The following is a 25975-nucleotide window of genomic DNA, read 5'->3' as shown; positions in this document are numbered from 1 at the left end:
GTTGTGAACACCTCACTTTTATTGTTCAGCTCCTAACCCAAGGGCCGTGATGCACAGGATGCACAGTACCCACAGCCCAGCTCTTTTTCTGTTTTAGCCTATTTCTGACCTCCCCTGAGCATCTTGCTCCTGGCACCATCCACTTGAGAGCAGCCCTGAGAAGGACTTGGGGTGTTGCGGGGAGAAGCTCCCCGTGACCCGGCTTCAGTGTGCGCTTGAGCCCGGACCCCCTCCTGTGTGCTGGGCTGCAGCCCCAGAGCGTGAGCAGCAGCTCAGGGAGGGGATCCTGCCCCTCTGCTGCGCTCTGAGGGGTAGGGGTTGGGTACTTCTGCCCCCTCCCCTGCTGTCCATTAACGTATCTTCTACACCTAATCCACCCACAGGACAGCCCGGCACTGCTCCACAGCAGGAGCATCACCTTCCTGCGACCCCACGTCAGTGCCAGCCCCCTAAGTGAAGTACCTGGACCTGCTCGCCCTGTCCTCCGCAGCGCGGGTGGCGAAGGGCACCTCCTCATCCTCTTCATCCAGCTGCAGGCTGCCGGAGCTCAGCCTCACGCGGGCCATGGGCGCCCGCAGCACGCGGCCGTACAGGGAGCAGTGCTCGGAGGGCAGGAGGTCGGGGTCAGAGTCGCTGGACTCGGTGCTGCTGCCCAGGTACCGCTCCGTGGAGCGCCTCGGCCCCGGCCCCCGCGGCGCAGGCACGGGCCAAAAGGCTCCCCCTTTCCTGCTGCTCAGCGCAGGGCATGGCCCCAGCGGCCGGAACTCGGAGCCGAAGGGGAAGCGGATGGTTTTCATGTCCGACTGGCTCCAGGAGCGCTTGGGGGGCTGCTCCTGGAGGCCGTAATCGAAGGAGTGAGCCAGAGCCCTGCTCTGCCCTGCTCTCCCCACGCACGCAGCCTCGCGATGCAGCTCCCTGCCCCGGGGCCCGATTGGGCTTTGCCTGGGGGGGGTTGCCGCGTCCTCACTGGGTGCCAGCGCATGCCAGGGGGGCTGTGGGGCCACGTCCATGTAGAAGAGGACCTGAGGGGCCGGGGTGGCCGTGGGCGGTGGGCACGGCACATCCAGGTACACCAGCGGCCGGGCGCTCACCTCCCGCATGTTGCCCACCGAGGTGCTTTTGTTGTTCCCAGCGAACTGCTGGTGGGGCCGAAAGGACGTCAGGGGGGTCCTGGCACCGAAGAGGTCGGGGGGCTCCCATGCCCGCTCCAGCTCCAGCTCTGCGTAGAGCAGGGGGAAGGCGGACGAGCTCCTGGAGTGGGGCAGGAAGGATGCGGACGCCTCGGGCTTGGAGCGCTCCAGCTCGGCAGCGAACGTCACCTCCACGGCGGAGCTGCGGCGCTGGGTGTCCAGCGTGGGCTCCGAGGCGTGCGCCCCATTGGCGTGGTAGGAACCACGGCTGCCGTAGGCCAGGCGCAGCTCCTCTACCTGAGCAGGGTGGCAGAGCGGGGCTGGCAGCGAGGCACGGAGCTTGCAGGGGAGCCCTGCAGTGCCAACACCGCCGGGGCATGGCTCTGCCCACCGCTGCCACCACGGGCACGTACCTGCTTGGAGACGTCGGTCAGGAGGTCCGGGGAGGAGCGGCACTGCCTCTCGTCGTAGCGGGATGCGTAGTGCTTCCTGCAAGACCCAGAGCATGGAGGTGCGTGCCCACGAGGGTCCCGTCCCCCCCCAAACACCCCCCAAGCGCTGCCCCCTCCGTGCCCGCCGGTACCTCTCGAAGGGCAGGCTCTTCTTTGCCTTCCTCCCGTGCTCCAGGAGCTGCCGCTGCGTCCTCCCGCTGCAGCATCGAGAGGTGTGAGCAGCACCATCAGCCCCAGCCTGGGCAGCCCCCGTGCTCCGGGTTCACCCGCTTCCAGCCAGCCAGGGCTGACACAAAGGGGAGGCTCAGGGCCGTGCTCCGGTTGTGCCCTTGGGACTTTACCTGTAGCGGAAGCTGGAGCCCTTGCTGCACAGAAGGGCTTTGGGCTTTGACTTGGGCTCCTCGGACAGCCTGAAGAAGGCATGGTACTCCACACACGTCTTCCAGAAGGCCTTGCAGGCATCGCGGCTCGCCATCGTGAACTCCAGCGTGTCCTTGCACAGCGCCTGTGTCGACAGAGACAGCGCAACCCACGTCAGGGCATGGGGCTGGGCTCTGCTCTTCGCCCTCCCGACCCAGCAAGGATCCCCGTGGCCCCAGGCAGTGCAGTGTCACCCCGTGGGGACGCGGGAGCAGCACCCACAAGCAGCAGGGATGGAGGTTATTCCCAGCTGGGGACCGCTGCTCCGAGCCCGGTACTCACTGCGACGTTGGCGTGGAGCTTGATCAGGAAGTGCTTCCTCTTGAAGCTCAGCTTGCGGATTTTGGACCAGTTGAAGGTGTTGATCTTTGTGTTGCCCTGCAAGGACACATGCGGCAGGTACAGACGGGGCAAGCTGGGAACACACAGTATGATGAGCCAAGTCCTGAGCTCGCAGGACACTGCGTGAGATTGATGCAGCTCAGTGCTGCTGGCGTCTGGGAAGGGATGCTGGGATTTGACCCTCCTCTCCATCAGTTAGACCTAAAAGGGGAACTTGGGGTTCAGGGCTTAACAACACCTCCTGACGCTGTTTGTAAAACTCCAGGGTCCCAAGAAAAGCCTCATAGAGATCAAGGCAGAGTCCTACCTGTCCCAGCTCGAACACCACACGGGTTAATAGAGAATCAGCCCTCCAAGAGGGCTAAGACCCTCCTCTCCTTCGCTGGGAAGTGCAGCGGAGCTCAGTTCACTCCCATGCCTTTAGACCCAGCTTAAGCAGGCTGCAGGCATCCCTTAACCCCTCATTCTCATCGCACATCAGTCCAGGCACAGCCGCACAGTGCTGGTGTCACAGCAGGGCCACCTAAACCTGCATGACCCTGTGCTGAGCCACCGAGACCCTCTCAGCTTCCTGGGGGAGCCCGGAGCTGAAGGGGCTCACAGATGTTCTGACCGTGGTTGATTCTGGCTCTGGCAGCACGAATCATGGCACTGAGCTCCGGGTGCTGCTGGGGACAGTGGCTCTGAGCCCCACAACCATCACAACCCAAGGACCGGTGGGGTGTGCTCTGCTTTGTGGGGTTTGGGAGGGTTTGGAGCATGCAGAGGGAAAAGGGTGACACCCCCCCCCTTTAACTGGAGGGGATGTCCTTGGGGAGAAGCTGGGTGCTGGCAGCCCACCCGAGCCCCAGGCTCACCCGCAGGACCAGCACCCCCATGTGTGTCACGGCCAGGTTGATCTGCAGCCCCTCGCCATCGCTGGCAGGGTGCGGACGGATCCCGTACATCTCCAGCTTCCTGGCCACGTCCAGCAGCTGAGCATCCGACTCGGCCGGCGTCTTCCCGCTGCAGCCACAAACGTGCCAGGAAGCAACAAGAGAAGGCAGCTGCTGAAAACGGGCTGAAAGGATGCCGTTTTGGATGTGCACACACGGGCATCGCACCCGCGCTGCTGCTAATGGGAGCTGTCCCGACTACAGGCGCCCATCGGATGCTCCAAGTAGGTGGCCGTGGTCGGAGCAGCTCTTACCTGTGCCTCCGGTGGTAGTGCATGATTTTGTGGTCCAGGTACTCCTGGTTGGGCAGGTACCTGTGGGATGCCAGATGCTCCTGGTCCGTCTCCTCGTGGAAGTCACCCAGCTCGGCTGCAGGGGACATGGGGAGAGTGTGGGTGAGGCTGTGAGGGGTCACTGCAGGGGACCCCTGGCCACACAGCCAAACCCTGTCCCTGGGGAGGGGGCACCATCCCCTGCCCTTACACTGCAGTAGGTGGGACACGAGCAGCGCTGCGCTCTTGTCGCTGCAGGGCAGCCGCCCCTGAGCCAGGTCCTTCTTGATCTGGAGCGTGAAGAGGTACCTGTGGAGGGGACAGGAGCGTGCCCTAGGCGGGAGCCAGGCTCAGTACTGGTGTGAGCACTGGAATGAGCAGTGAGGGTTCTGCTGCCAGCCCCACATCTCCCCCTGCCCTCGCCCATGCTTCAGCCCAAGGGATGCAGGTCTGGCGGGCCACGCAGGAGCACATTGCCCCTGGAGAAGGCTGCAGCAGGGCACCACCACAACCGGAACACCCTTGCCACCGAAGTGCCCATCAGTAGGTTTCAGAGTTAACATTCCTTTATGCTTAGGAGGGCGTTTGCATCACTCTCTGGGTCAATGGTCCGCAGAAGCAATGTCTTAGTCTTATTCTTAGTTCCTGTTTCTATAAACATAGGAGCTGACAATGTCAGTTTAAATAGCAAAAGTTACTTCTTTCAGAGCAGAGCTTGAGGCGGGAGCCAGACTGAGCAAAGTCAGAGCTGGGGCCCAGCTGCTAAAGGCTTTGGCAGGAACCACACTGCACCCTCTTCAGAGAGCTGGCCCCCCAGGTGGGTTTTGTTTGAAAGCAGAGCATCCAGAAAACGTTATCCCTGGGGTTCTGTGTTGTGAAGCACAGAGCTCCTGATACTTGGGACAGGGACCGCCCACAGACAGGTTCGGGTGCATGAAGATGAGGGGTTAAATGCATGCATTGCAGTTGCGGATGTACAGGGCTGGGTGGTAAGAAAGCGACGGAACAAGCGGGTACCTGGTGAGCTCTTCTCTCAGGTGGCCGGGGTCCACTGGGAAAAATTTCACCATAAATTTGAAAAGAACCTCCTTAGGATCTTAAAACACAACACCTTCATCAGTCTTGGTTTACGGGTCTGCAGAACACCCACAGCCCTCTCCACACATCCTCCTCACAGAGTGCATCACCCTGCCCCCTGAGCAGCAGGGGCTCCAGCCTGCCCCCAGCAGCCAGCCTGCCCACCTCCCCAGGGATACCAGTGAGCAGAGAGCCGGGCACTTTGATACTACCAAAGAGAAGATGCTGGAACCAGAGCCCCTGTCCCCCTGCAGTACCACTGCACCAATGGATCTGCACCAGCACCCTGCGCTTAGAATATAGTGTTCTTTAAATACTTACTTTTGACCTGCTTTGTTATGGGCTTCAGTGCTTCCAACCAGACCTGCAATAATAAGGCAATGAAGAACTGGGTGAATAAACAGCACAAGAGAAAGGCAGTAACAGCAGCATCATGCTAGAGCGCAATACAAAACCATCGTCCAGCTCAGGGGCTGCAGCGAGCATCCTGCAGGAACAGCTATGGATAAACCCCGTGGACCATGGCTATCACCAGGACTGGGTCAACCAGTGGCTCCCCTCATAAGTAAGTCCCATTTTCAAGGGGGTTTTGGAAGCCCTTCCCATTGAAATCTCCCACTGGGTGTTTCAGGGAGGTGCTGGCACAGCCCAGCCGTGTGAGGACGCAGCACGGAGCAGCATCACAGCGAGCCGCACTCACCTGGTTCCCAGCCTGGCTGCGAAACTCCAGCCCAAAGTACTCCTTCTCCGTGAGGTTGAGGTGGCTGCAGGTGAGGTTGAAGAGCCCTTTCCCGCAGGACTTTTGCTGGCAAGCAAGCAGAATGGAAGCAGTGGGTTAGGCAGTGGGGACAGCAGCAGCGGTGGGATTTCAGTTGGGAAGGGGGAGAGGTTCTAGCTCCTGCCTTCACCCTGAGAGCAGCCGTTGGGCTCTTCCTGACCGCGCTGCAGCAAAACCTTACTCCGTGAGTGCCGTTGGCTCCAGCGTGTGCGACAGGGAGATTGTGAACCCTGCGCCCCTTACCTCTGCTCTTGGAAATCAGGCTCTTTCTCACCACTTCTCTCCTTTGTTAATGTGAACCAGAAAGCGAAGGACAGGAACGAACTCCTGCTTTGGGCTCACCTTTTGCAGCTCTCATCGTCTGGGCAGCCCTATCCCTGCGCAATCCCCTGGGATGAGCCTGGCAAACGGGAGCACACCTCAAACCTGTGCAGCGAGCTCCTGCGCCCCGACAGCCGGCACCCCGACTGCTGCGGACAAGCTGCTGTTGTGGTTAATGGTAATGAACAGCAATGGCACCCTGCAGGGATGCTGGGCCCTGGGCTCTGACACCACTGATTACGTGGCACTGCCTGCGGATAAGGGAGGCCAGGCTGTAGTTCTGCCCAGTAAACAGAGCCACTCGGAGCGTGCTTTGCTTGACTTGCTGCCGTGCTGTGGGACGCAACCCACCCCCAGCCAAACCCCTGCTGCTCCTTGCTCAGGGCAAGCCGGAGCAGGGAGGCCGGGTTCTGCAGCTCCTCAATCACAGCGCTTTGGGTGGTAAAGGCTGCGGCTCCCCACGGCAGGGATGGGAGGGACCCTGCTGCTGGTGGTGATGCACATAATCACCGCCTGTCCTGGCTTCTCCTGGGATGAAATTGCTGGCTCCGTGCTGAAAGGCTGCTGGAAAGTGATAGCGCAATCACAGCATCGGCTCCGCAGCCCTCCCGGTTCTCCTCCAAATGAAGGATCACCAGGGTAATTAAAACCATTCTAAGTGGTTATTTCCAAGCTGGAATCCTCCAGCATGAAAGGCCTTGGCCTTTGTCAGGCAGCCAGGAAAGACAAGGGTTTCCTACCGGGTTATTACCCACCATGTGTCTGCTGGGAGCCACCCGCTCTCCTCCCAGCCTGGCCCCAGGGAATGCTGATGGGGACACCAGCAAAAGCTGGTGCAGGGCTGGTTTCAGAGCCCGTCCCTCTCAGAGAGCTGCTCGCGCGTGTCCCATCCTGGTCCGGGGGGCACCAACCCCTGCCGGGGGTGCTGGGTACAGCTGTGCTGGGGCTGCACCCAGGTCTGTGGTTTAGGGGCGCTGAGCGCTCCTGGGATTTGGTGTGATCTTTCCCCACCTTGGGAGACACCTCCCATGCCGGGGGCTCCTGCAGGGCCGCAGCTGGCAGGGAACGCCTTGCACCAACCCCCCCAGCCCTGACGCTCCCTGTGCCGGCCCTGCACATCTCCTGCCAACAGATCCCCTCCTTTGCTCCTCATAAAGGACACGAGACCACAGGAGTCTCTGTCCAGCCCCAGCCCCAGCCGTCAGGCTCTTTGGCCTTGTTTGGTTTGTCTTCTCTTTCTTCTGTTCTTCTTTGTCTTCTCTTTCTTCTTTTCCTTCCCCCTGACTCTTTCCCTGTAGCAAATTCCACTTGCAGAGACGCCCCGGCTTTGTCTGCCCGGGCTGCAAAGTGCTTTGTCCCTTCAGTGCCGCTCTGGGAGGGCTCCAGAGGCTGCCCAGGCGCAGGACACTGTTTGTTTAAACCATTTCCAGAGAGAAAACCGGTGTAGGTGTCCAGGGGCGGAAGGAGGCAGCTTTGCAGTGCCATCTGCGGCTGTGTCCCTGGGCACTGGGGCAGGGGATCCCTGTGCCCCCCCAGTGCAGGGCTCGCTGCCATGGGACAATATCATTGAGAAGCAGTGCCCAGAGAAGCTGTGGCTGCCCCATCCCTGGCAGTGCTCAAGGCCAGGTTGGACACAGGGGCTTGGAGCAAGCTGCTCCAGTGGAAGGGGTCCCTGCCCGGGGCAGGGGTTGGAGCTGGAGGAGCTTTAAGGTCCCTTCCAACCCAAACCAGGCTGGGTTCTGTGGCTGCAGCATCACAGCAGGATCCCGTCATCGTCACCGCTGTGGCCCAGCCCTGGCTGTCACAGCAGGGCACCTGTGGAGCTGTGTCAGGCTCCTGCCTTCCACTGCCCTGCGTGCTTTCACCGGGTTCCATCCTGAGCCACCTCCAGCCCCCAGCCAAAGGAAACCCTGGGAGCTCAGTGGCCATGGAGGGGTGCCAGGTCCCCGCTGTCAGTGAGGATGTGCATGGAAGCAGAAGCTTTCCCGGAGCAGCACCAGGAAAAGAACTCGTTCCCATGCAAATCCGGGCTGGAAACGAGACCTCACGCACGTGCTGGCAGCTGTGGTACCCATGTGAGGCAGGTAGAGAGGCGCACGCCGGGTGCAAGGGGGAATCAGGCTGCTGTGGTGTCTCTCTTTTGTCCTTTTCCCTCCCATTACACTGAAGTGCTGCACATTCAAAAGAGCTTTCCAAAGTCAGGATGGGCTTAGGAAGAGTTGCTTGAAATAATCTGCTCAAACCTTAGCCCAAAGCGGTCCTTTTGTAATGGAGAAGTCACTAATTCAACCTCTCATTTACCGTGCACAGAGAGCATCAAATGCATGAAATGCCTAAAAGGGGTTTCCAATACCGTTCCATGCTAAAAAAGGAAATGACCAGGAGTTCCTCTAATGGAAGCTCTTTGCTGCAATAACGTGTCGTGCAGCACGGGAGTGCTGTGGTTTGGGCACATAAGAAAGCAGAGATGGAAAAAAAAGGCAACAACATTGTACCAGCATCTGCTGTTAAAGGCTCTCTGACTGTGCCCTGACCTAATCAACGTGAAAAACTGACGCAAAAAGGCATTTAAAAATGACCGATCTCATTTTTAAGCTGACTCCAGGTCCAGGATACAGGAGTTAAACTAAACCCAACCACTTCCACGCTGCGCCAGGGGATGGAATTGCTTTACAACCCTTGGCTGTGCAAAGCGCTGTTGCAGAGAAACGGAGCGGTTCTCCGGCTGTGCTGGGAACCTGGAGAACAGGAAAGGCTGGGAGATGGAATAAGGACTTGGAAAAAACAAGCTCGTATTGAGCACTCTGGCCCCACAGGAGCTGCAGGTGAGCGCTAGGACAGGTCTACTCGGCTCAGCTAATGCACAGCTCCCGTGATGCTCAAATCCTAACAGTAAATGCCCAATCAGACTTGTACAGAGACGTTTCCAACACAGAGCCGAGCTACATCCAGTTCCAGCCACCTGTGTGCGTACATGTATCTCTCTCTCGCAGCACAGATATTGATACTGCACATTTAAAACCCATTTCAGAGCTGGCATTTACTAAAAGCGCATTACTAACGACTGTGTTGTGGGGCACTGCCATGCAGACAATGAGGTACAGGGGGTTTTTTCCCTCAGCTGCTCACAAACCCACACAGTTTTCTGTCTCAGCTGGCTGCCCAGGGAGAGCTGCATGCAGGTGTTTCTCACCAGGGGCAATTTGCCTAAACCTGCTATTCTTATTCTGTTCTCAGCTTTTTCTTCCTTGTTGAATGCTCAGACTGGCAGCAGGACAAAGGAGAGAAGGACTCGACATTTGTCAAGAGCATCACTTCGTATTACCTCGTTTCCAAAAGATAAGTAAAAGCCATTCCTCCTCCTTTGTAAATAATGCCCCTAACAGGGGAGAGCAGGAGTGTGCCGGTGCCGAAAGCACTTAGCAATCAGCACCATCATCTCTTGGTTTGGATTCAGCTGAAGCCCAGAAGCTATCAGAGACCACACAACCCTTCGGAGCAGCAACGACCTCAATAACCAGCATCAACCCCCCCGGTACGGATACGATGCTCACTTACATCAACCACAAAGATCTTCTGGGAGTCATCCAGAAACTGGACTTTGAGGTGCAGCATCCCGGGGGCCGTGGCTGCGCGTGCAGCGGTCCCAGCGATGTGAGCAGCGCGCCGGGCAGGCAGCCCCGACTCCTCTTGCACACATAATGTCCCTCGCAGCTGCATGGGGAAGTCACGGATGCAGAGCGGAGGCTGGAGCGAGGGGACTGACAGGCTCAGAACAGAAACCCGCACACCTCCCCTGGTTTAATGTCACCACTGCACCAAAGGATGCTTTCTGGGTGTGTTAACAGGGGAAATGCTGGGCGAGAGGGGCAGCAGTGGGGGTTAGATGAACACTGAGCTTCTGCAGGGGGTGAGGAGCAAAGCGAGCCCATGCCTCGTACCACGGGGTCAGAGGTGAGTGTCTGCTGTCAGAGCCAGCGAGCAGCAGGCAGCACCTTGCCCCTAGCCCGGGTCAGGTGCACTGAAGCCCATCCTGCTGCCCGCTCCGTGGGGTGGGCAGGTAAGGACAGAGCAGGCGGATGCACTGAGGGACTTCCCTGGGACATGTCTGCAGCTGAACGCGGAACCGGGTGAGAGTCCTTCCCAGGGAGGCAGGGCAGGAGCTGCTGCTAACTCCCGGCTCGCACCCCGCTTTGGCAGCGCAGGGGAGTCCTGCGAGCCCTTGGTGGACCTGGTTCGCGTTCCACACCTGGAAAGCTCATGTCCCCACACCCGCAAAGATGCCAAAAGGCAGCGCGGGACTGTCCTAGAGGGTTGTTATTGCTGCTGGAAGAAGTCACAACCACACAGGACCCTATGGGACCCGAAGCGACAGAAACGCATCTCAGCAAACAGGAGATGTCCCATGAAGTGCTATGGAGATGGTGCTTCTTGCTCGCTTCCCGGTTTCCAACAAGGCATCTGCTGAAGTCACCCCAGGCCGTTTGCTGTGGTCCCTCTTCCACTTCCCGAATGCTCCTGGGGATGTTAGGACAGAGCTGGTCAGGACCCACATTGCTCATCATCACCTGCGGTAGAAAGGAAAAGCGTGGAGCTTTTCAGCTGCACAAACCCCCCTGAGTCTTCTGATAACCAGGGCAAAAAAGCAGCCCTGAAGTCAAAGCCAATCTGCTTTGTGGTGAGACTCAAAGCGGAGTGGCCGGAAGGCGCTGGCTGTACCCAGTGTGCAGGAACAGGTTCCCAGCACTGCCCTTGGCCCCGAGGTCTGGGCTCTGTGTGTGGCAGGACAAGGGCAGCGTCACAGGCAAAGGTCTGGGGATGCTGAGGGCGCTCCCCCTCTGCGGTTCTAAATGCTCCGGGTGTCAGATGCTGATGGCCCTGGGAAGAGCAGCTCCCTGTGAGCAGGCATGGCAGGGTCCGGGTCTGGATTCGTCAGGGGCTCTGGCCACCCTACAGAGCCAGCGTGGAGCCGGCGGCGGCAAACAAGGTAAATGAAGACTTTTGTGGGAATAGATTAATGGGATGGTTTGGGTTGAAAGGGAACTTAAAGCTCAGTGGGGACAAGGGGAATGGCTTGAACCTGCCCGGGGGGAGACTGAGCTGAGCTCTCAGGCAGAAGCTCTTCCCTGTGAGGGTGCTGAGGCGCTGGCACAGGGTGCCCAGAGAAGCTGCGGCTGCCCCATCCCTGGCTCCCTGATGCTGCTCCTGCTCTTTGCTTCCAAGCTCCCTCTCGTGGCGGTTGTGCGCAAGGACAAGGACAGCGACCATTGGGTTTGCCGGGGTGAGCAGCGCGCACGGCACCACCGCAGCCTGCGCGCACCCGTGTGCGTTCACTGCGCTTCCTTTTCCAGATCTGATACGCTCTGCAACAACCGCTTCCAGGCACAGGGGAGGGCAGTTTGCTGCAAGCCAGGCAGGTAACAGCACCAGCTCTACAAGAAACTAAAGAAGAGCCTGGCGCTGGTGCTCTCCCGAGCACAGTAGCTCATTTTTAACCCCCCAGTTGCACTCTGTTGGCACAGCTCTATAAAAAGCGCTCTGCGATGTTTAATTCAAACAGATCACTTTGAAGACACGAGAAAGCCATTTCTGCAGGAACAGAAAGCCTCACGGACGCATCCAGCCAAAGGAGCGCGGATGCTTCCAAAGCCATCTCTTAGCATTCGGTCATTTCTAGCTAGGGAGCTGCACCTCACTGCATCTGTGTAGCAGCACAAAGCACAGGACCGCTATTGCTGCCCTTAAGCTGCTCCAGGCATGACCCACTCCTGGTCCACTCACACATCCCCACATCGACAGCCAGAAGCGCTGGGCGCTCACCTGGAACGCAGCGGTCCCGCAGCGGGGGCTCAATGCCCAAGCTCCGTCCTCAGGAACGCCGTCAGGAAGTCAGACCACCCCCCCCAAGGCTCCCCATGGGATGTGTGCAGCTCTTCCCTGGGTTGCTCCCCAAGGGAAAACCCGCAGCCCCCAAGCAGCGCCCCGCAGGAGCCTGGATGAGAGTCGGGAAGCGTCTGCCCTGCTGCTCGTGCGGCTCTGGCTGGCACAAGACTGGAAGCTGCAGCAGCTCCTCCGCAGGGAATTAAAGGCCCTGATGCTGAAAACCTTCGCTGGGCTTCCTCAGGGAGGATTCGGCGGCCAAAGGCTTCATCTGAGGAAGCTGCCAAGGTGAATCCGCAAGGCTGAATGCTAGAGGGAGGGATGGAACCCTAAGGAGTTACGTTGCTGGTTTTCATGACAGATGCGGTTTCCCTCTTGCCTCAAGACAATCGGCTCTGGTTGAGGAAGCCTTGATTACACCTATGCAAAGAAACCTCCTCCGGGTACCTCCAGGGCCACGGATCAAACCCATCCCACCCTATGGATCCTGACCCCCACTTTGTGAACCTGTTTCCTCCCGTGCAGCCTCTCTTCCCCCACTCCCTCCTTTTCCTTTCACTCTCAACACGCAAGGCAGGGCCCAAAGGCGCCGCACACGCTCCTTCCTCCAGCGCTGGGCGGCCCACGCTGCCTTTGGGAACTCTCCACCACCTCCTCATGGCCGCAGCTCGCTCCAGCCTCCCTCTGGGAGCAGCCTCCTCCCTTTTATGTCCCCAACATAAAAAGGACACGGAACTGCTGGAACAAGTCCAGAGGAGGCCACGAGGATGATCAGGGGACTGGAGCACCTCCCGTATGAAGACAGGCTGAGGAAGTTGGGGCTGTTCAGCCTGGAGAAGAGAAGCTGCGTGGGGACCTCATAGCAGCCTTCCAGTACCTGAAGGGGGCCTATAGGGATGCTGGGGAGGGACTCTTCATCAGGGACTGCAGTGACAGGACAAGGGGTAACGGGTTCAAACTGAAACAGGGGAAGTTTAGATTGGATCTAAGGAGGAAATTCTTTCCTGTTAGGGTGGTGAGGCACTGGAATGGGTTGCCCAAGGAGGTTGTGAGTGCTCCATCCCTGGCAGTGTTCAAGGCCAGGTTGGATGAAGCCTTGTGTGGGATGGTTTAGTGTGAGGTGTCCCTGCCCATGGCAGGGGGGTTGGAACTGGATGATCTTGAGGTCCTTTCCAACCCGAACTATTCTGTGATTCTATGATTTTCCAACATCAGCTTTCCTAAAATCCAGTGTATTTCTTCCTGTCTTCCCATAGCAGCCACGCTGCTGCTGATTGCAGTCGTTATTAATCCGCTTACAGGAGAAAGGATGAATGCCAAGCGGATGATTAATCAGCCTATATCTGCCACTTCCCAAATCAGACAAGTGGCCCTTGAGGAATGTCTCAAACTCCAAACCTATTTCCTCTTTTCTGGCTGACCTAACAGGAAGGCTCTTCCAAGGACACAGAACTGCGGATCTGGTGAGCCTAGAGGCAGGGCAAAAGGAAAAGAGGAGCCAGAAACTGCCCAGGAAGCTGATGGTCTGTTTGGTTCACAGTGCAGTCACTGGGAGAACCACAGAACCATGGAATGGTTTGGGATGGAAAGGACCTTACCGTCATCCTAAGATCATCCAGTTTCAACCCTCTTGCCACGGGCAGGGACACCTCACATCAGGCTACGTCGCCCAAACCAATTATACCCTTTAGTACACAGCACAGGAAGCCTAAGTCTGAGCCAGCTACACCGCAGTGCCATGGACGGGTGGCAGACACGGATGCTGCCATAAATCTCAGCACATTCTTAACTTTGCTGTTTCTATACTTATTTCTTTACTTATCTCTTTGCATGCCAGCAGCTCAAAGGGATTCTGCAGCGCTGAAGGTGAGTCCAAGCACTCCCCAGCTTTAGCACGGCTTTCCCCATTGTGCCCCCAGGAGGGACGAGCTACAGCTACCGCTTGCTCTTCCAAGACAAGAACCAGTAACCCCACTCCAGCCTTAGCACTGGGAGCAGGGCCTGGGGGAAGCCAGGCACCGTTGGGAAGCTGTGGCCGCACTCGCAGGCAGAGCACCAAGGGGCACGGACACACCGCAGCCAAGCAAGCAGCAAAGCCTCCTGGAAGCGCACAGTGAGCAGGGTCCTGCAGCGTGAGGGACTTCCTCCTCAGCCCTTGCGGTCACTGCTGCCATCAGTGGTGCTCAAGGCGTTTTGGAAGGACTTGAAGAGAACCCCAGCTTTGAAAGCGAGCTCCAGAGGCAAGGGAGTTGATTCCGTACCGAATGCACAGTTTCCATGGAGAACAACAAACTTAATCCCCTACAATCTTGTAATTGAACTGTATCATCGCGGCCAGCCAAGCCACCGTAAGCTCAATGCTGCCCTCAGCAGAGCCAGGAAACTACTACAGGTAGGATCTGACCTTTGGATTGAGCGTTGCTGCCGATTTACAGCTCGAAGTCCGTCCTCTTTGCTCCTCGCAGCTGCATGGACCAGGCAGAGATAAAAAGCCCCCCAAGCCAGGTTATTTCCCTTTCAGAGAGCACGGAGCACCTCACCTCTGCGCATAGCCTGCCTACAGCTACGTGTGCTGTACATCACCTCCTCCAGCTTCCAAGGAAGTGACTCACAAACCGAAGCACCCACCAGCAAACCAAGCACCAGGATTGCTGGCTTCTCCGCAGGGATAACTCCAAGAGGTTGACACGGATGGGTTTAGAACCCATATCTCATTTTAATGAAGAGCAGACACTTCCACCTAGCTCCCAGCTGTAATTACAGCCAAGCCCATTAGTGCAGATAACAGCTCCTCCAAAGGCGCAGTCACCCTCCACCCATGCCGGGTATCTGCTGCACTTCCTCCTCGGGCTGTCCTGCTGCAGGGTTCCAGCGGCTGGCGGTTCATGCCCAGCACTGCCCGTGTCAGTGTCACCTCATCATCATCACCATCCGTGTCACCTCATGTACCTGTCCCAAGTGCGAGATGGGAGCCCGCTCCACCCTGTGCTCTCCAGCCGGGCTGTGGGGCACGCTTGTCGTCTGGCTGCACGGGGGGAGTGGGGCACTGGGGGGGCTTCTGCAGGGCTCTGCACTGCTGTAGGAGGAACTGCTAAACCAAAGAAAAAGCTGCCTGCAAACACTCCCTTACAGCTCCCCGAAACAGCCAGCCTGGATTTAGATCACATTTAGAGGGCAGAAGCTCTTCCCTGTGAGGGTGCTGAGGCGCTGGCACAGGGTGCCCAGAGAAGCTGTGGCTGCCCCATCCCTGGCAGTGCTCAAGGCCAGGTTGGACACAGGGGCTTGGAGCAAGCTGCTCCAGTGGAAGGGGTCCCTGCCCGGGGCAGGGGTTGGAGCTGGAGGAGCTTTAAGGTCTGTTCCAACCCAAACCAGGCTGGGATTGTGTGGTTCTATGGCTGGCAGCATCACAGCAAGATCCCATCATCACTGTGGCTCAACCCTGGGTGTCAGGCAGGGCTGTCACAACAGGCTCCTGCCTCCCACCACCCACAGATACTTGTTTTGAATAAGGCCTCATCACACTGGCCTGTGAGGAGAGAGACCATCACTGCTCTGACCAGGCTCCCGGAGCACAAAGGTAATGCGCAGCCCTGCTCCCCTCCTCTCTGCTCAGAGCCCCTGAGACCGTGAGCTTTGCACCCAGCCTGGGCCCAGCTGCACACCCCGTTTCCCCCAGTGGAAGGAGTCGCTCATGCCCATTCAGATGTGGTTACTATGCTTTGAATAACCAGTACCCCCCGAAACAGCTTGGTTTGTGAGTTCAGGCCCTTGGGAAGGATGGAACACAGAGCAGCGAGCCCAGCTTGGTAATACAGGTATCTATTTTATTAAAAAAGTTACAAACAGGTGGACTGTAGGGTTGTCTTACAAAATGACAAGAATGAATCTACTGGAAAAATCCTTTTTTACAAAGCATTATAGGTAATTGTTCTGGTTTTGCACTTGTTATTCCAGATTTCACCTATCACTGATAAAGATACAGTACATTAGATAGATGATGGTAGGTTACATTTGTCTTTGTAGAGCCCTACTGCAGTGATTTGAACAACTCCTAAACAGATGCCATAGTAAAGACAATACATATTGCATTTATTATTAGCCTCTTACTCTAATAAGCAACTTCACATGCAATCTATTGAGGAAGCCTAAAATAACTTTTGGTCCCTTTTTCCCCCCAAAGTGTGCTGAAGAAACCATCTCTTGTTTTCCCAGGCCTGTCACTCTAAACTAGTTCAAGTTTTAAAGTCCTTTTTTTTCTTCTTTTTCCATTTTTTTTTTTTGTGCTGAGGTCCATGACAATGAACACTGGTTTGATAACTACCCATAGGAATGAACCACTGCTTCATAGCAACCGACTCCTTTCCCCTTAGACAAAACTAAGATCTTGATGAATTACTTTTATTTCCTAGTACTTCCTTACAACCTACAAAAAAGATCAACGAGCATCACTTCAACAAAAGAAACCTACTGTGAAGACAAGGTTTGGTTTAATTCTGGTATTAAAGTGCAAACCTAAGCATTAGCCTCAGCCTCTCCATCAGGTTTGTACAACAGGGGAAAAAAAGAATAATTCAAGTAACCCCACAGGAAAACTAAAAGCGGGTGTTTCGCTGCCCAAGCAGGAAACCTGTTGTTCCTCCTCCTCCTCCTCCGCTCAGGATTCCAATTCAACACTGAACGTAGACTCAGAACCTTTATTTCTGCTACCACTGGCAAGTCAGCCTGCATTATTAGCAATAAAACACATTAGTGTGAGATACTGTACCGGTCAGCTTTTATTGTTTGAAATGCCATCATCCACAATACAATTGGTGAGTTTCCAACTGCTTGACCTCATCTATCCATCACTGCTTTTGCTGGAGCTTTTCTCCAAGTTCTTTAGCTATTACAGGGAGAGAATGGACATTTCTAGAAGCATGTTCAAATGACTAAAGCTGGGCTCCTAAAAACCTAGAACTTTGGTGCAGTAGGTGAGCTGCAGTTATACTTCTGCAAAACAAAAAGTACACGTTTGAAACCACTGCTAGAAACAGCTCTCATGTATGCAACATGTTAAACTGAACAAAAGAATCCCATCTGGTCTTTGTACATGTTCATTCTGCTCTTTATACCTGTGTTATTGTTAAAATCTTCAAGTATTCAGAGAATATGTTGCTCAGGTAAACAATAAGGAAGGCAATGGCTGTTTAAAGCACGCTCGCAGTTAGTATCACTGAAACCTGGTGCTTTTCCCCTTCTTACACCAACTTGTCTCTAATGTTAAACTGGTTTCTTGGGAAATCAAACCAAACCAACTAAAAAAGCAATTTGTGACAGTGCAAGAAAAACTTTAACAAATATTGCTTTAAAATATTATTCAGAAAGACAAATATTAGGAACTATAAAATGTAAAGTGATCTTATTTGCATTAGATTTACATGTGCAGAGGTCTAGTAGATGTCTCGATGTGCCAGGCAAAGCTGAGCTGACCAACCAGGCGTAAAGCCCATCCTGAAGGATACATTATCCCTTTTCCAAGGCATAAAGAAGCTATTTGTAAACAAGCAAGTTTAGAAACTCAGTCGAAGGAAAAGTGTGCTGCCGTTTGTCAATGCTACAATTGTCATTTTTGATTAAATGAGTTTAGGAAACCCAAGACTGTAAGAAAAGAAACATCAGCTGGAGACTTTACCTCCCAAGCCAAGCAATCCCTACTGTCAAATTGGAGCAGACACTGTGTCCCGGCTGCATTTACCAAGAAAAGGGATACTACATCCATGCAACAGAGGTGCCTTCAGTATCTTCTCATGACACTGTCACACGTAAACAAAAAGTCTCAAAGAATGACCCAGTACACGGTAGAAGAAAACTTTGCCAACAGAATAAGCACTGATGCGAGGTAATATACAGAAGTAACCATTTGTTTAAGGCTCAATTTATTCTCCATTAAAACTCTCTTCTTTTAAAAGGCATTGAGTAGGTAATACTGAGTTTAAGTATTTAATAAATACAAGTTCAGAAATTGATTAAAGAAATCAATTAAAATATTAAAAATGAACTCTTGCATATTAGCCATTATATGAACTTAGAAAGCTATAAAAGGACTGATAGAGAAAGAACAGATCTTTAAACTTATGGTAAACATGCTAAGCATTCTGATTAAGGTGTGTGGATCCTGCAGGCCACCAACCTTATGCACTTAGATGTATGGCAATGTGCTGTAATAGAGACAGGTTTACCAAGGCTCAGCTCTGCAACCTGGGCTGAAAGTTCTCCAAAGCAGCATCTGTGCAAGTTTCCTCTGAGTTTTATCTGCAATTTAAACAAAATAACTAATGAAAGCCACATTCAACACACATTCAAAGTGAACCCAGCTTCTCCCACAGTGCAGAAGCTCTGGTTTGCCACACTGAGCTTCCAAAGCACTGCTTTACACAGCAGCATTCTTGAGTTTCTCCTCCTCTAACTCCAGTAATGTAAGAGGCAAGCAGGTTAACAACTTACTGCTATGAACTTTGTAACTGCTACCCCTGTGGGATATTAAATTGCTTCTAAAGATATGAAAGAGGCAGGAAGCACTACAGCACCCAGTAACATGAAGCAATGGCAGAAGTTCTAGAAGCAGGTAGATGAGCCAAACTAATTCAGTATCAGCATCCGAGCTCACCATTCAGATCTTCTAAATTACTACTAAACCACCACATTTACACAGCCTCAGCAGGGACACACTGTGTGCCACTGTTCTCCACCAAGCACACAAATGTAAGAGGTGTGACTAACTGTATTTCTGACAGCTTACTTGCACTTCACAAGATTTATCTGCAATGGTACCCTGAAAGCCTGAGTTGAAGCTCAAAGTCTGTAGAAACCTGCCCTTCATGTGCACATGCCAGCACTTCAGTGCAGCTCAAACCTTGGCTTTTCAGGGGTTTTGGTGAGTCCTCCCTATTCCTTAAGTAGCTTCTTCATAGGAGTCATGTCCTTAGAAATCACCAACCAGCATCAGTCTTTCACCTCAGCATTAAGGTGTTCCCAATCCCATTAATACCTCTACAGAGAGCCTTTAACACAGCAGCACTGTAAGAGGCACTGAATTTTAAAGAGGAGTTAAAATATGAAACACTAATACTGACAGTTCAAGAGAAATCCCACAGCAAGGAAGAGAGCAGCTACTGGAAACCTCACACCTCTGACTGCAGCAATAACACGACAGCAGACCACTGCAGAAGCAAGAAAGGGGAGGGGGGGACAGGATGCAAGAACAATGCATGTTTCTAAAAGGAGCTACGGGTTATCCTAATGATGTGGGTTTGGTCCATCCTTCATTTCACCCAAAGCAGCTGACTGAGCAGCAATTTCAGCACATGCTACTCAAACATACCGTGGAAGAACCTACACAACATCATACCCGAGAGACGGGCTGAGGTATCGGCACCAAAGTGAGGTCAGTGGTACCTGACACTGAAACAGCCTTAGATAAAACAAGTCCATCATTTAATTCACCCCTCCAACTGTTTTCTCCAGAAGAACTGTAGAGACACAGACTGGTTTTATGTACTTGATTCTGAACTAACTAATCCAGACCTAAGATTCCTCCTGGATGCAGACAGGTCACAGAACTCCGAGATGATGCTGCTGATCATGCTAGGACAGAGCTAGAGTTCAAGCCTGCCTCTGACACATGGGTTTTTTAGGCCCCTGGTTCCACTTTCTCAGTTTCACTTTACCTGGGAGAGGTCACTGCTGAAGTAGATGTTTGAGAAGCAGCAATTGTTCCCCGGATCACAGATGAGCAGAAGAACTACAAAGCTGATTACAGCTATCACAAGACACTATCAGCAGCAATCCTACACTAGAGCACATCAGACAGGAATTATCAGGCAGCAAAGGCTTATCATAAAGTCAATGAGATCCTACACCTACTCAAAGAACAAGGACAGGGTGGCAGCCAGGAAGAAGGAAACAGCCCAAAAATGTGAGGTTGAAATGAAAGATGTGGAGCATGAGCCTGTGAGGAGCCAGGGTAACAGACGTCTGAGACATGGTGAGACCTGGACTGACCAGGAACCTGTCCAAGGACAGACTCTCTTGTTTGGCACAGGTGATGAGATTACACTGGGCAGAAGCAGCACCTCCTAGAAGCAAGGAAACATTTTGCTGCTAGAAGCTTGACCTATGAGCTAGGTAGAATGAAGGAGAGGAAATCTGTATTACACAAGCTTAGAGCATCCTCTGTCTCAAGAGGTCACAAAGATGTAAGAATACAGATGTTTCTTCTGAAGCAAGAGCATGCTGAGGAAAGTCATCAAATCTGAGCATTAAGTTATGATTCAAGGAGTAACACATGGCCCTGCCCCCTGCCTCAATTTCACCTTTAAGATTAAACTTGATATTTAATACTAAATCCAGAAGCCTTCCTCAAAGGGAGTACTTGCACCAACTGTGCAAGTACAAATGTCATGGATAAAAGGCCTGACTTTGTCAGAGTTGAGGACAGCAACCTGCACAGGATAAACCACCAGTAACCCAAGGATTTGCAGAACCCTTGGCATACTTCAAGTCCACACACTCTCATCTGTGAAGCTGCCTTAGAAATAGCTGCAACACTGCATTACTACATGCAATTCAAGACATTAACCCTGCAGCACTCTTAAAGGAGTTATTTCATTGATTTACTCCTTCCTATATCCCTAAAAGGCTCTGCAGGAGTTAGGGATTAGTGGGCAAGGAAAGACTTTGTGGTTTAATCTGCTCCAATACAAGCAGTGTGCTCACTTTCAGCAAGAAAAGCTTGACCTTACACACACCTCTTAGGTGGAGACAGCAGCCCTTTTTAATTTCACAGAACTGGAGATAAAACCATCACGTATTATCTTGAGTCTGACAGTGCCTGGGTCATGAGTATCTAGAATTTTACATTCACAAAGCACTTGATAACTATCTCAAAGACAAGCTTGGAGACTGCGCTCAAGATTAAAGAGGATACATGGTCCAAAGCTTCCAGTAATAACCTATTTTCTCTCTTGTCACTCAGATGCAGAAAGCTCCTTGGACTCAAGCAAGTTCCTACTGTGGCAGTTGGAGCCTGAGCCCCAAGGACAGCAGCGGTCAAGAATGGCAGCGCCTTCTCCTGGATTTTCATGTCCTCCCTCATCCCTGCACCTGCCCTCAGAGATCACATCGAGCTGCTTGCCAAGACAGGCCCAGCAGACACCTGAAGGTCTGATGGACCAGCTGGCTGCACACAGAATGTACCAATGATGCAGGAGAGCCCTTTTCAGTAACATGGATTCATGCCAATGGTGAAACCAGACTTAAAACCACTATATAGAGACAGAACAAGAGCAGGGGGATGCCCAGAACCACCCTGCACAGGAGTGACAGCTCTGCTGTGTGCAGGGGGAACAGATCCAGCCACACTATCAGGTGAAAAAGGTACTGAGAAAGACCACCACATGTGTGAGGGGCCAAGAGCAGCTACCCTTGGGAAGAAGGATCACACAAAGCAATACCCGTGACAGGGGAAGCTGCAGAGGCCCCTCCGAGTGCTGCACTCTCACCACACCTCTCATGAGTCACAGGAAGGAGCTGTGCAGTGAGAAGCCATTTTATAGCGTGTTCTCTGCTCTGGGGATTTTAGATGAAGAGCACTTTGCATACGTCCTTGCCTACTTCGTGCGGGCTCCAGGCCACTCCTCACAGCTCAGGGTGGATCTCTCTTAAACTTATCCCACTGATGAGGCAGAAACGTGCTCCAGGTACGTTCGGTTTCTGTACTGTACAAATTACTTCTTATTCTTTAAACAAGTTCAAAGTCTTCTCAGCAAAGCTACTGGGAAAGGTGATCACAACAATAATCCCACTGAACTCCAAGGTAATTCCCATTACTTGAAATAATTCAGGTACCAACTACAACCAATGAAGAAACCCACTGCAACATCACAGACCATTAGGGATAACATAATGTCAAACAGAGTGACAAATACACTGACAGTCAAATAGGTGCAACAAGATCATACACTTTGTTTTAATGTACAATTCCTGCAGGTAAATGCAGCATTCCCTGACTAACCCTGACGAAGTAGCACAAGAATCTGCTTGATTCGAGTCATCACGTGCAATCGAATGCACAAGTTTCCACCTCTTTTGGAGGAAGGCTCCTTCCAGTTTAGACTGCTTAACTTCAGACTCCCTGGCACACTGTACCTGCTTAGTCAAACAGCACGGTTATGCACCTCAGGTAGTTATGACTGTTCCACCAACCTGCTCTGTATGGCCATGATTGAGGTTTTTCTTGATTTCTCTCACTGGACGATGCAAGTTGTACAACACTGATCTTGTTTCTCAGGCAGGGAGGCATAGTTCATTTGCCTGACGATCTCAGCAAACAGTTCATCCACCATCGTTTTGCTCTTGGCTGAAGTCTCCATGAAGGGGCAGCCCCACTCCTGAGCCAGGGCTCTGCCTTCTGCAGATAACACCTCCCTCTCCGACTCCAGATCCACTTTATTCCCCACTAGGATCAGAGGAACTTTCTCGTATCTCTTCACCCGGACAATCTGGTCCCTCATCGGCTTGATGTCCTGGTCAAACAACCCAGCTGGTTAGTAAGTGGCAGTAACCACACGGAATTGCTCTAAAGCCACCACAGAAGCATGTTTTAACAACTCTCCCATGCAACTGAAAATTCAGAACACATCAGGGGCATCTTAAATTCAGATTCATGAGGATCTAGAGCGCAGAGAAAGTTAACATCCATCTTCGATTAAAGAAGGGGTTTAGTTTTATATAAATGCATACACACTTTATAAAGTGTAGCTGTGTATATAAACAGAAACTGCACTGAGAGCAATCCTCAGCTCATCTAGAGGAAGACAGAGCAGAGCTGCTTTCAGTTGTCTGAAGAAGTGGTCTCCAGTCCAACAACCTGCACCACTCGCAGCAGATGCCATTACACAGTCATTTCGGAAGCTTGTGTTTAGTTTACAGCTGGAGAAAGCTGGTCATTTACATAAAGCCTTCTCATTCTTGCAATGCTTAGAATAATTCATTGTGAACACAGTTAATCACACGTAAGCAACCAAATTAGATGCTGTAAAGAGATTTTATTACCTAGAGACGCATTTATTCAAGTCTCAGCTAACACTGGGAGTTTACACTTGAAAGGCTGAGTCAACCTCCTCTGCCCCCTGAGTGGTGGAAGTTACTATCAGCACTAAGTTCTACAAGTTCTTGCATAGCTCCAAACCAAAGCAACTTAAGCATTTGAAGTCACCACTGTGTGAAAGACCTGCAGAAAGAGGTTTGCACCTACAGGCTTCAGGGTAAACATGCTATGGGCAGACAAGAACAATTCAATATTAACAGGGTGGATTACTAACTGTATCTTCCTTGAATAATGGGGACTCACTGGTCCCCAAATAAAGGGAAAACAAGGGGAGAAGCATCCCAATGTCACTGCTGTTGTCTCCTATAGAAAGTAAGTCTCCAGTGAATTCAAGGCCTCTGCTAAGATAAAGTGTAGTCTCCAGCAGAAGCAAACACACTGCTTCAGTAGGGGGGGGTTGCCAAGCAGCTGGAATACACCCAACTCTGCAACAGAAGGCAAAGCAGCGGCTGCAAATCCCTGTGCTGCATCTAGTGCTGCTAAACCCACTTATTGCCCACAAGTGAAGCCCCATCTCTAGAGGCAGCCGAGATATTTGCACTTTTTTGAGAGCTGTGATAGTAGAAGTGAAATCCGGACCCACAAATCCTCACATATGGCTCGCTTCTCCTCTCCAATACCCCACCTACGCTGGGAAAGCATCGAGCTTGTATTAGACACGCGTATATTTTGGGAGAGCGGGTGGAAAATAGCAGCTCATTTAAAAGCTCCCAACTGCAGCGCAATGAGACTCCGCAGGACCCCGTGAAGAAACGCTCCTTTTGGGAAGGAGAAGGGGGGAAGGGGAAGTCTCTATTTTAATATCAAGCGGTTTCTTCACGGTAGGGGATTGCCGAAAGCTTCTGTGGGGGAAGTGGGAGCGGGTCATTGTTGTGCAGCCCTGGTGGGGGATTTAACAATGGTGGCACCCTGAGCAGGCCCTGCCAGGCCACCAGCTCTGCAGCAGGAAGCGGGGCTGGTGAACGAGGGGCAGTCCCCCTTGTGCCCCCCTCCAGCGAGAAAGTGCTTACACGTGGCCAACCCCAACACCCCCTCCTCGCCCCAGCGCCGTCCCTGGGGCAGGAACGGCCGCGTCCTTAGGGCGGACACGGGGGGCCGCCCCCCGCGGCCGGGCGCGGTTACCTGGAAGGACTGCTGGTTGACCAGGCTGTAGACGAGGATGAAACCCTGCCCGTTCTTGATGTAGAGATCGCGCATGGAGGCGAACTGCTCGGTGCCCGCCGTGTCGAGGATCTCCAGCACCGACGGGGACGAGTCCACCTCGATCTCCTTGCGGTAGAAGTCCTCGATGGTGGGGTCGTACTTCTCGATGAAGGTCCCGGTGACGAACTGCACGGTCAGGGCGGACTTCCCCACCCCGCCGCTGCCCAGCACCACCACCTTGTACTCCCGCATCGGGCCCCGCAGCCGCTCCCCCGCCAGGCCCGGGCCTAGGGCAGGCGGCAGCGCGGCCCTCGCATAGCCCCGGCCCGCCTCAGGAGAAGGGCGAGGCCCCGCTGCTCCCGCGCCGGCCTGAGGGGGAACAGAAACCGCGGTTATTGCTCGGACGGACCGGGACCGGGACCGGACCGGGCCCCGCCGCCGCCGCCCCGCTCCTCACCGCCGCTGCGCTCAGTCCATCCCGCCGCGCCTCGGCCGCGGGGCCCGCCCGGAACGGTTACGCTGCGGCACCCGGCGGCGCGCGCCCCTCCCCGCCGCTTCTCTCCGGGCACTTCCGGCGCGGGGGCGGCGGGGCCGTGCTGCGTCACTGCGCGCTCCGGCACGCCGCGGCCCGGAGCTCTAGTGCAGCGGCACCCTCGGGGCTGGGGCGGGACGGACGGGTTTGAGTGTGACACCCACAGGCCCCGCCCGCCGCAGGGGGACGGGTTTGAGTGTGACACCCACAGGCCCCGCCCGCCGCAGGGGGACGGGTTTGAGTGTGACGCCGGGGTGTGTCCGCGGCCCGGCCCCGGGGGGGAACACACACCCCAACATGGCGGCCGGCAGGGGCCGTGCGGCGGGGCCCGGTCCGGGGCGGCCGCTGCCACCGCCTGCTGAGCCCGGGGGCACCGCGGGGCGAGCGCAGCCGGCCCGGCCCGGCAGGGACCCCGCAGCCCCGGGGCCGGGTGCGGGCCCGCCGCCGGCAGCAGGTGTCAGCCGGGGACAGGGAGCGCGCACCGAGCTCCCCGATAGGGGATGGGCTCCCCGATAGGAGGGGACGGGCGGGGGTAAAGGGCTGGATTCTGCCGAGAGCCACAGAGCCCTGCCTGGTGCAGGGACCCCTTCCACTGGAGCAGCTCGCTCCAAGCCCTGTGTCCAGCCTGGCCTCGAGCACTGCCAGGGATGGGCAGAGTGCTTCGGTCACTGCGAGCTGACCCCATCACTGCTCACCTGAACCTGAGCTACAGCGGAGCTGAGTCCCTGCTCTCTGTAAGCAGCGACCCCTCTGCCTCCGCCGGTGCCCCGCAGATGGAGCTGTCAAGTGGGTTGCTGCATGAGGCAGGGAGGGAGGCACGCCTGTGCTGGTGAATCAGTGTGAGAGGGTGAGCGTTAAGACAGGCTGCCTCCTGCTTCAACCCATTGCAAGTCGTGAGTAGATGCAAGGTGCCTGAAGCACCCAGGCTCAGCCGTGATCGGGGCTTCCCATCTCAATTTAACCGTGACACAATCAGTGACGAAGGGGCCGGGAGGGTGAGGGTGACAATAATGGGATTACACGGTCACTTAGGTCCATTGTGTGCCTGCCTTTGGAGCGCTGCTGCTCCATTATGTTTGCCGTGGGTGGAGGAATGACTCAGGGAGAGGAATGGGGCAAAGAGCACAGCGATGGGGCGAGGGGAAGGCAAACAAACAGGGGTTTGTGCGGTTTGAGTTAACTGCGCTGAGACACAGCACAAGCAGCGGGTGCAGGGTTGGGAACCGGGATGCTTTCCCTCCAGGTGCATATCAGCGCCATTCCCTATTGCTGGAGACCCGTTTCCCAGCACTTTATCCCTGGGCACGTGTGTCTACAGCTGAACAAACCCCGAACGGCCGGTCTCAAAGTGCACCCGACTTCATTCATCACCCTTCAGCGGAGCCCTTCCCTGCACCGAGCACTGCAGAGCTCCTTCACTGGGCCACAACCTGGAGCCGCAGCAGGAGCTGGGGATGGAAAAGGTTCGGAAGCTCCGGATGGGAATCGCTGCTCCTGCCATAAGTGGCCCAGCCCTGAGCCTGGCGCCTCCTGCCAGCACCGCCCCG

The 25975-nt window shown here is 54.5% G+C and overlaps 2 protein-coding genes across 5 annotated transcripts; both read right to left on the bottom strand.

Annotated features, from left to right (window-relative positions):
- Positions 1 to 17: 17 nt before the first annotated feature.
- Positions 18 to 9412, bottom strand: FRMD7 (FERM domain containing 7). Of its 4 annotated transcripts, XM_065689356.1 has the most exons (13): positions 9286 to 9406; positions 5329 to 5433; positions 4950 to 4992; positions 4569 to 4647; positions 3763 to 3860; positions 3534 to 3648; positions 3202 to 3349; positions 2285 to 2380; positions 1924 to 2087; positions 1714 to 1779; positions 1544 to 1619; positions 1092 to 1427; positions 18 to 833 (listed from the first exon to the last, which is right to left on the bottom strand). In XM_065689356.1, exons 1-13 carry the CDS (start codon positions 9340 to 9342, stop codon positions 450 to 452), a joined length of 1767 nt encoding a protein of 588 aa, XP_065545428.1. In that variant the 5' UTR covers positions 9343 to 9406; the 3' UTR covers positions 18 to 449. The 4 variants fall into 4 exon arrangements, with proteins under 4 accessions (XP_065545428.1, XP_065545426.1, XP_065545427.1 ...); XM_065689354.1 differs by having other exon boundaries at positions 18 to 1427; positions 9286 to 9412; XM_065689355.1 differs by having other exon boundaries at positions 18 to 1427; positions 4569 to 4602.
- A 5998-nt stretch (positions 9413 to 15410) lies between these two features.
- Positions 15411 to 24488, bottom strand: RAP2C (RAP2C, member of RAS oncogene family). The gene is made up of 4 exons (XM_065689447.1): positions 24354 to 24488; positions 23876 to 24265; positions 21850 to 22169; positions 15411 to 17898 (listed from the first exon to the last, which is right to left on the bottom strand). The coding sequence occupies exons 2-3, from the start codon at positions 24146 to 24148 to the stop codon at positions 21891 to 21893; spliced, it is 552 nt and encodes a 183-aa protein (XP_065545519.1). The 5' UTR covers positions 24149 to 24265; positions 24354 to 24488; the 3' UTR covers positions 15411 to 17898; positions 21850 to 21890.
- Positions 24489 to 25975: the final 1487 nt, after the last annotated feature.

Source organism: Lathamus discolor, chromosome 9 (assembly GCF_037157495.1).
Source record: "Lathamus discolor isolate bLatDis1 chromosome 9, bLatDis1.hap1, whole genome shotgun sequence".
Classification (NCBI taxonomy): domain Eukaryota; kingdom Metazoa; phylum Chordata; class Aves; order Psittaciformes; family Psittacidae; genus Lathamus; species Lathamus discolor.
The sequence above is the reverse complement of the archived record's forward strand: the minus strand, read 5'-3'. Positions and strand labels throughout refer to the sequence as shown.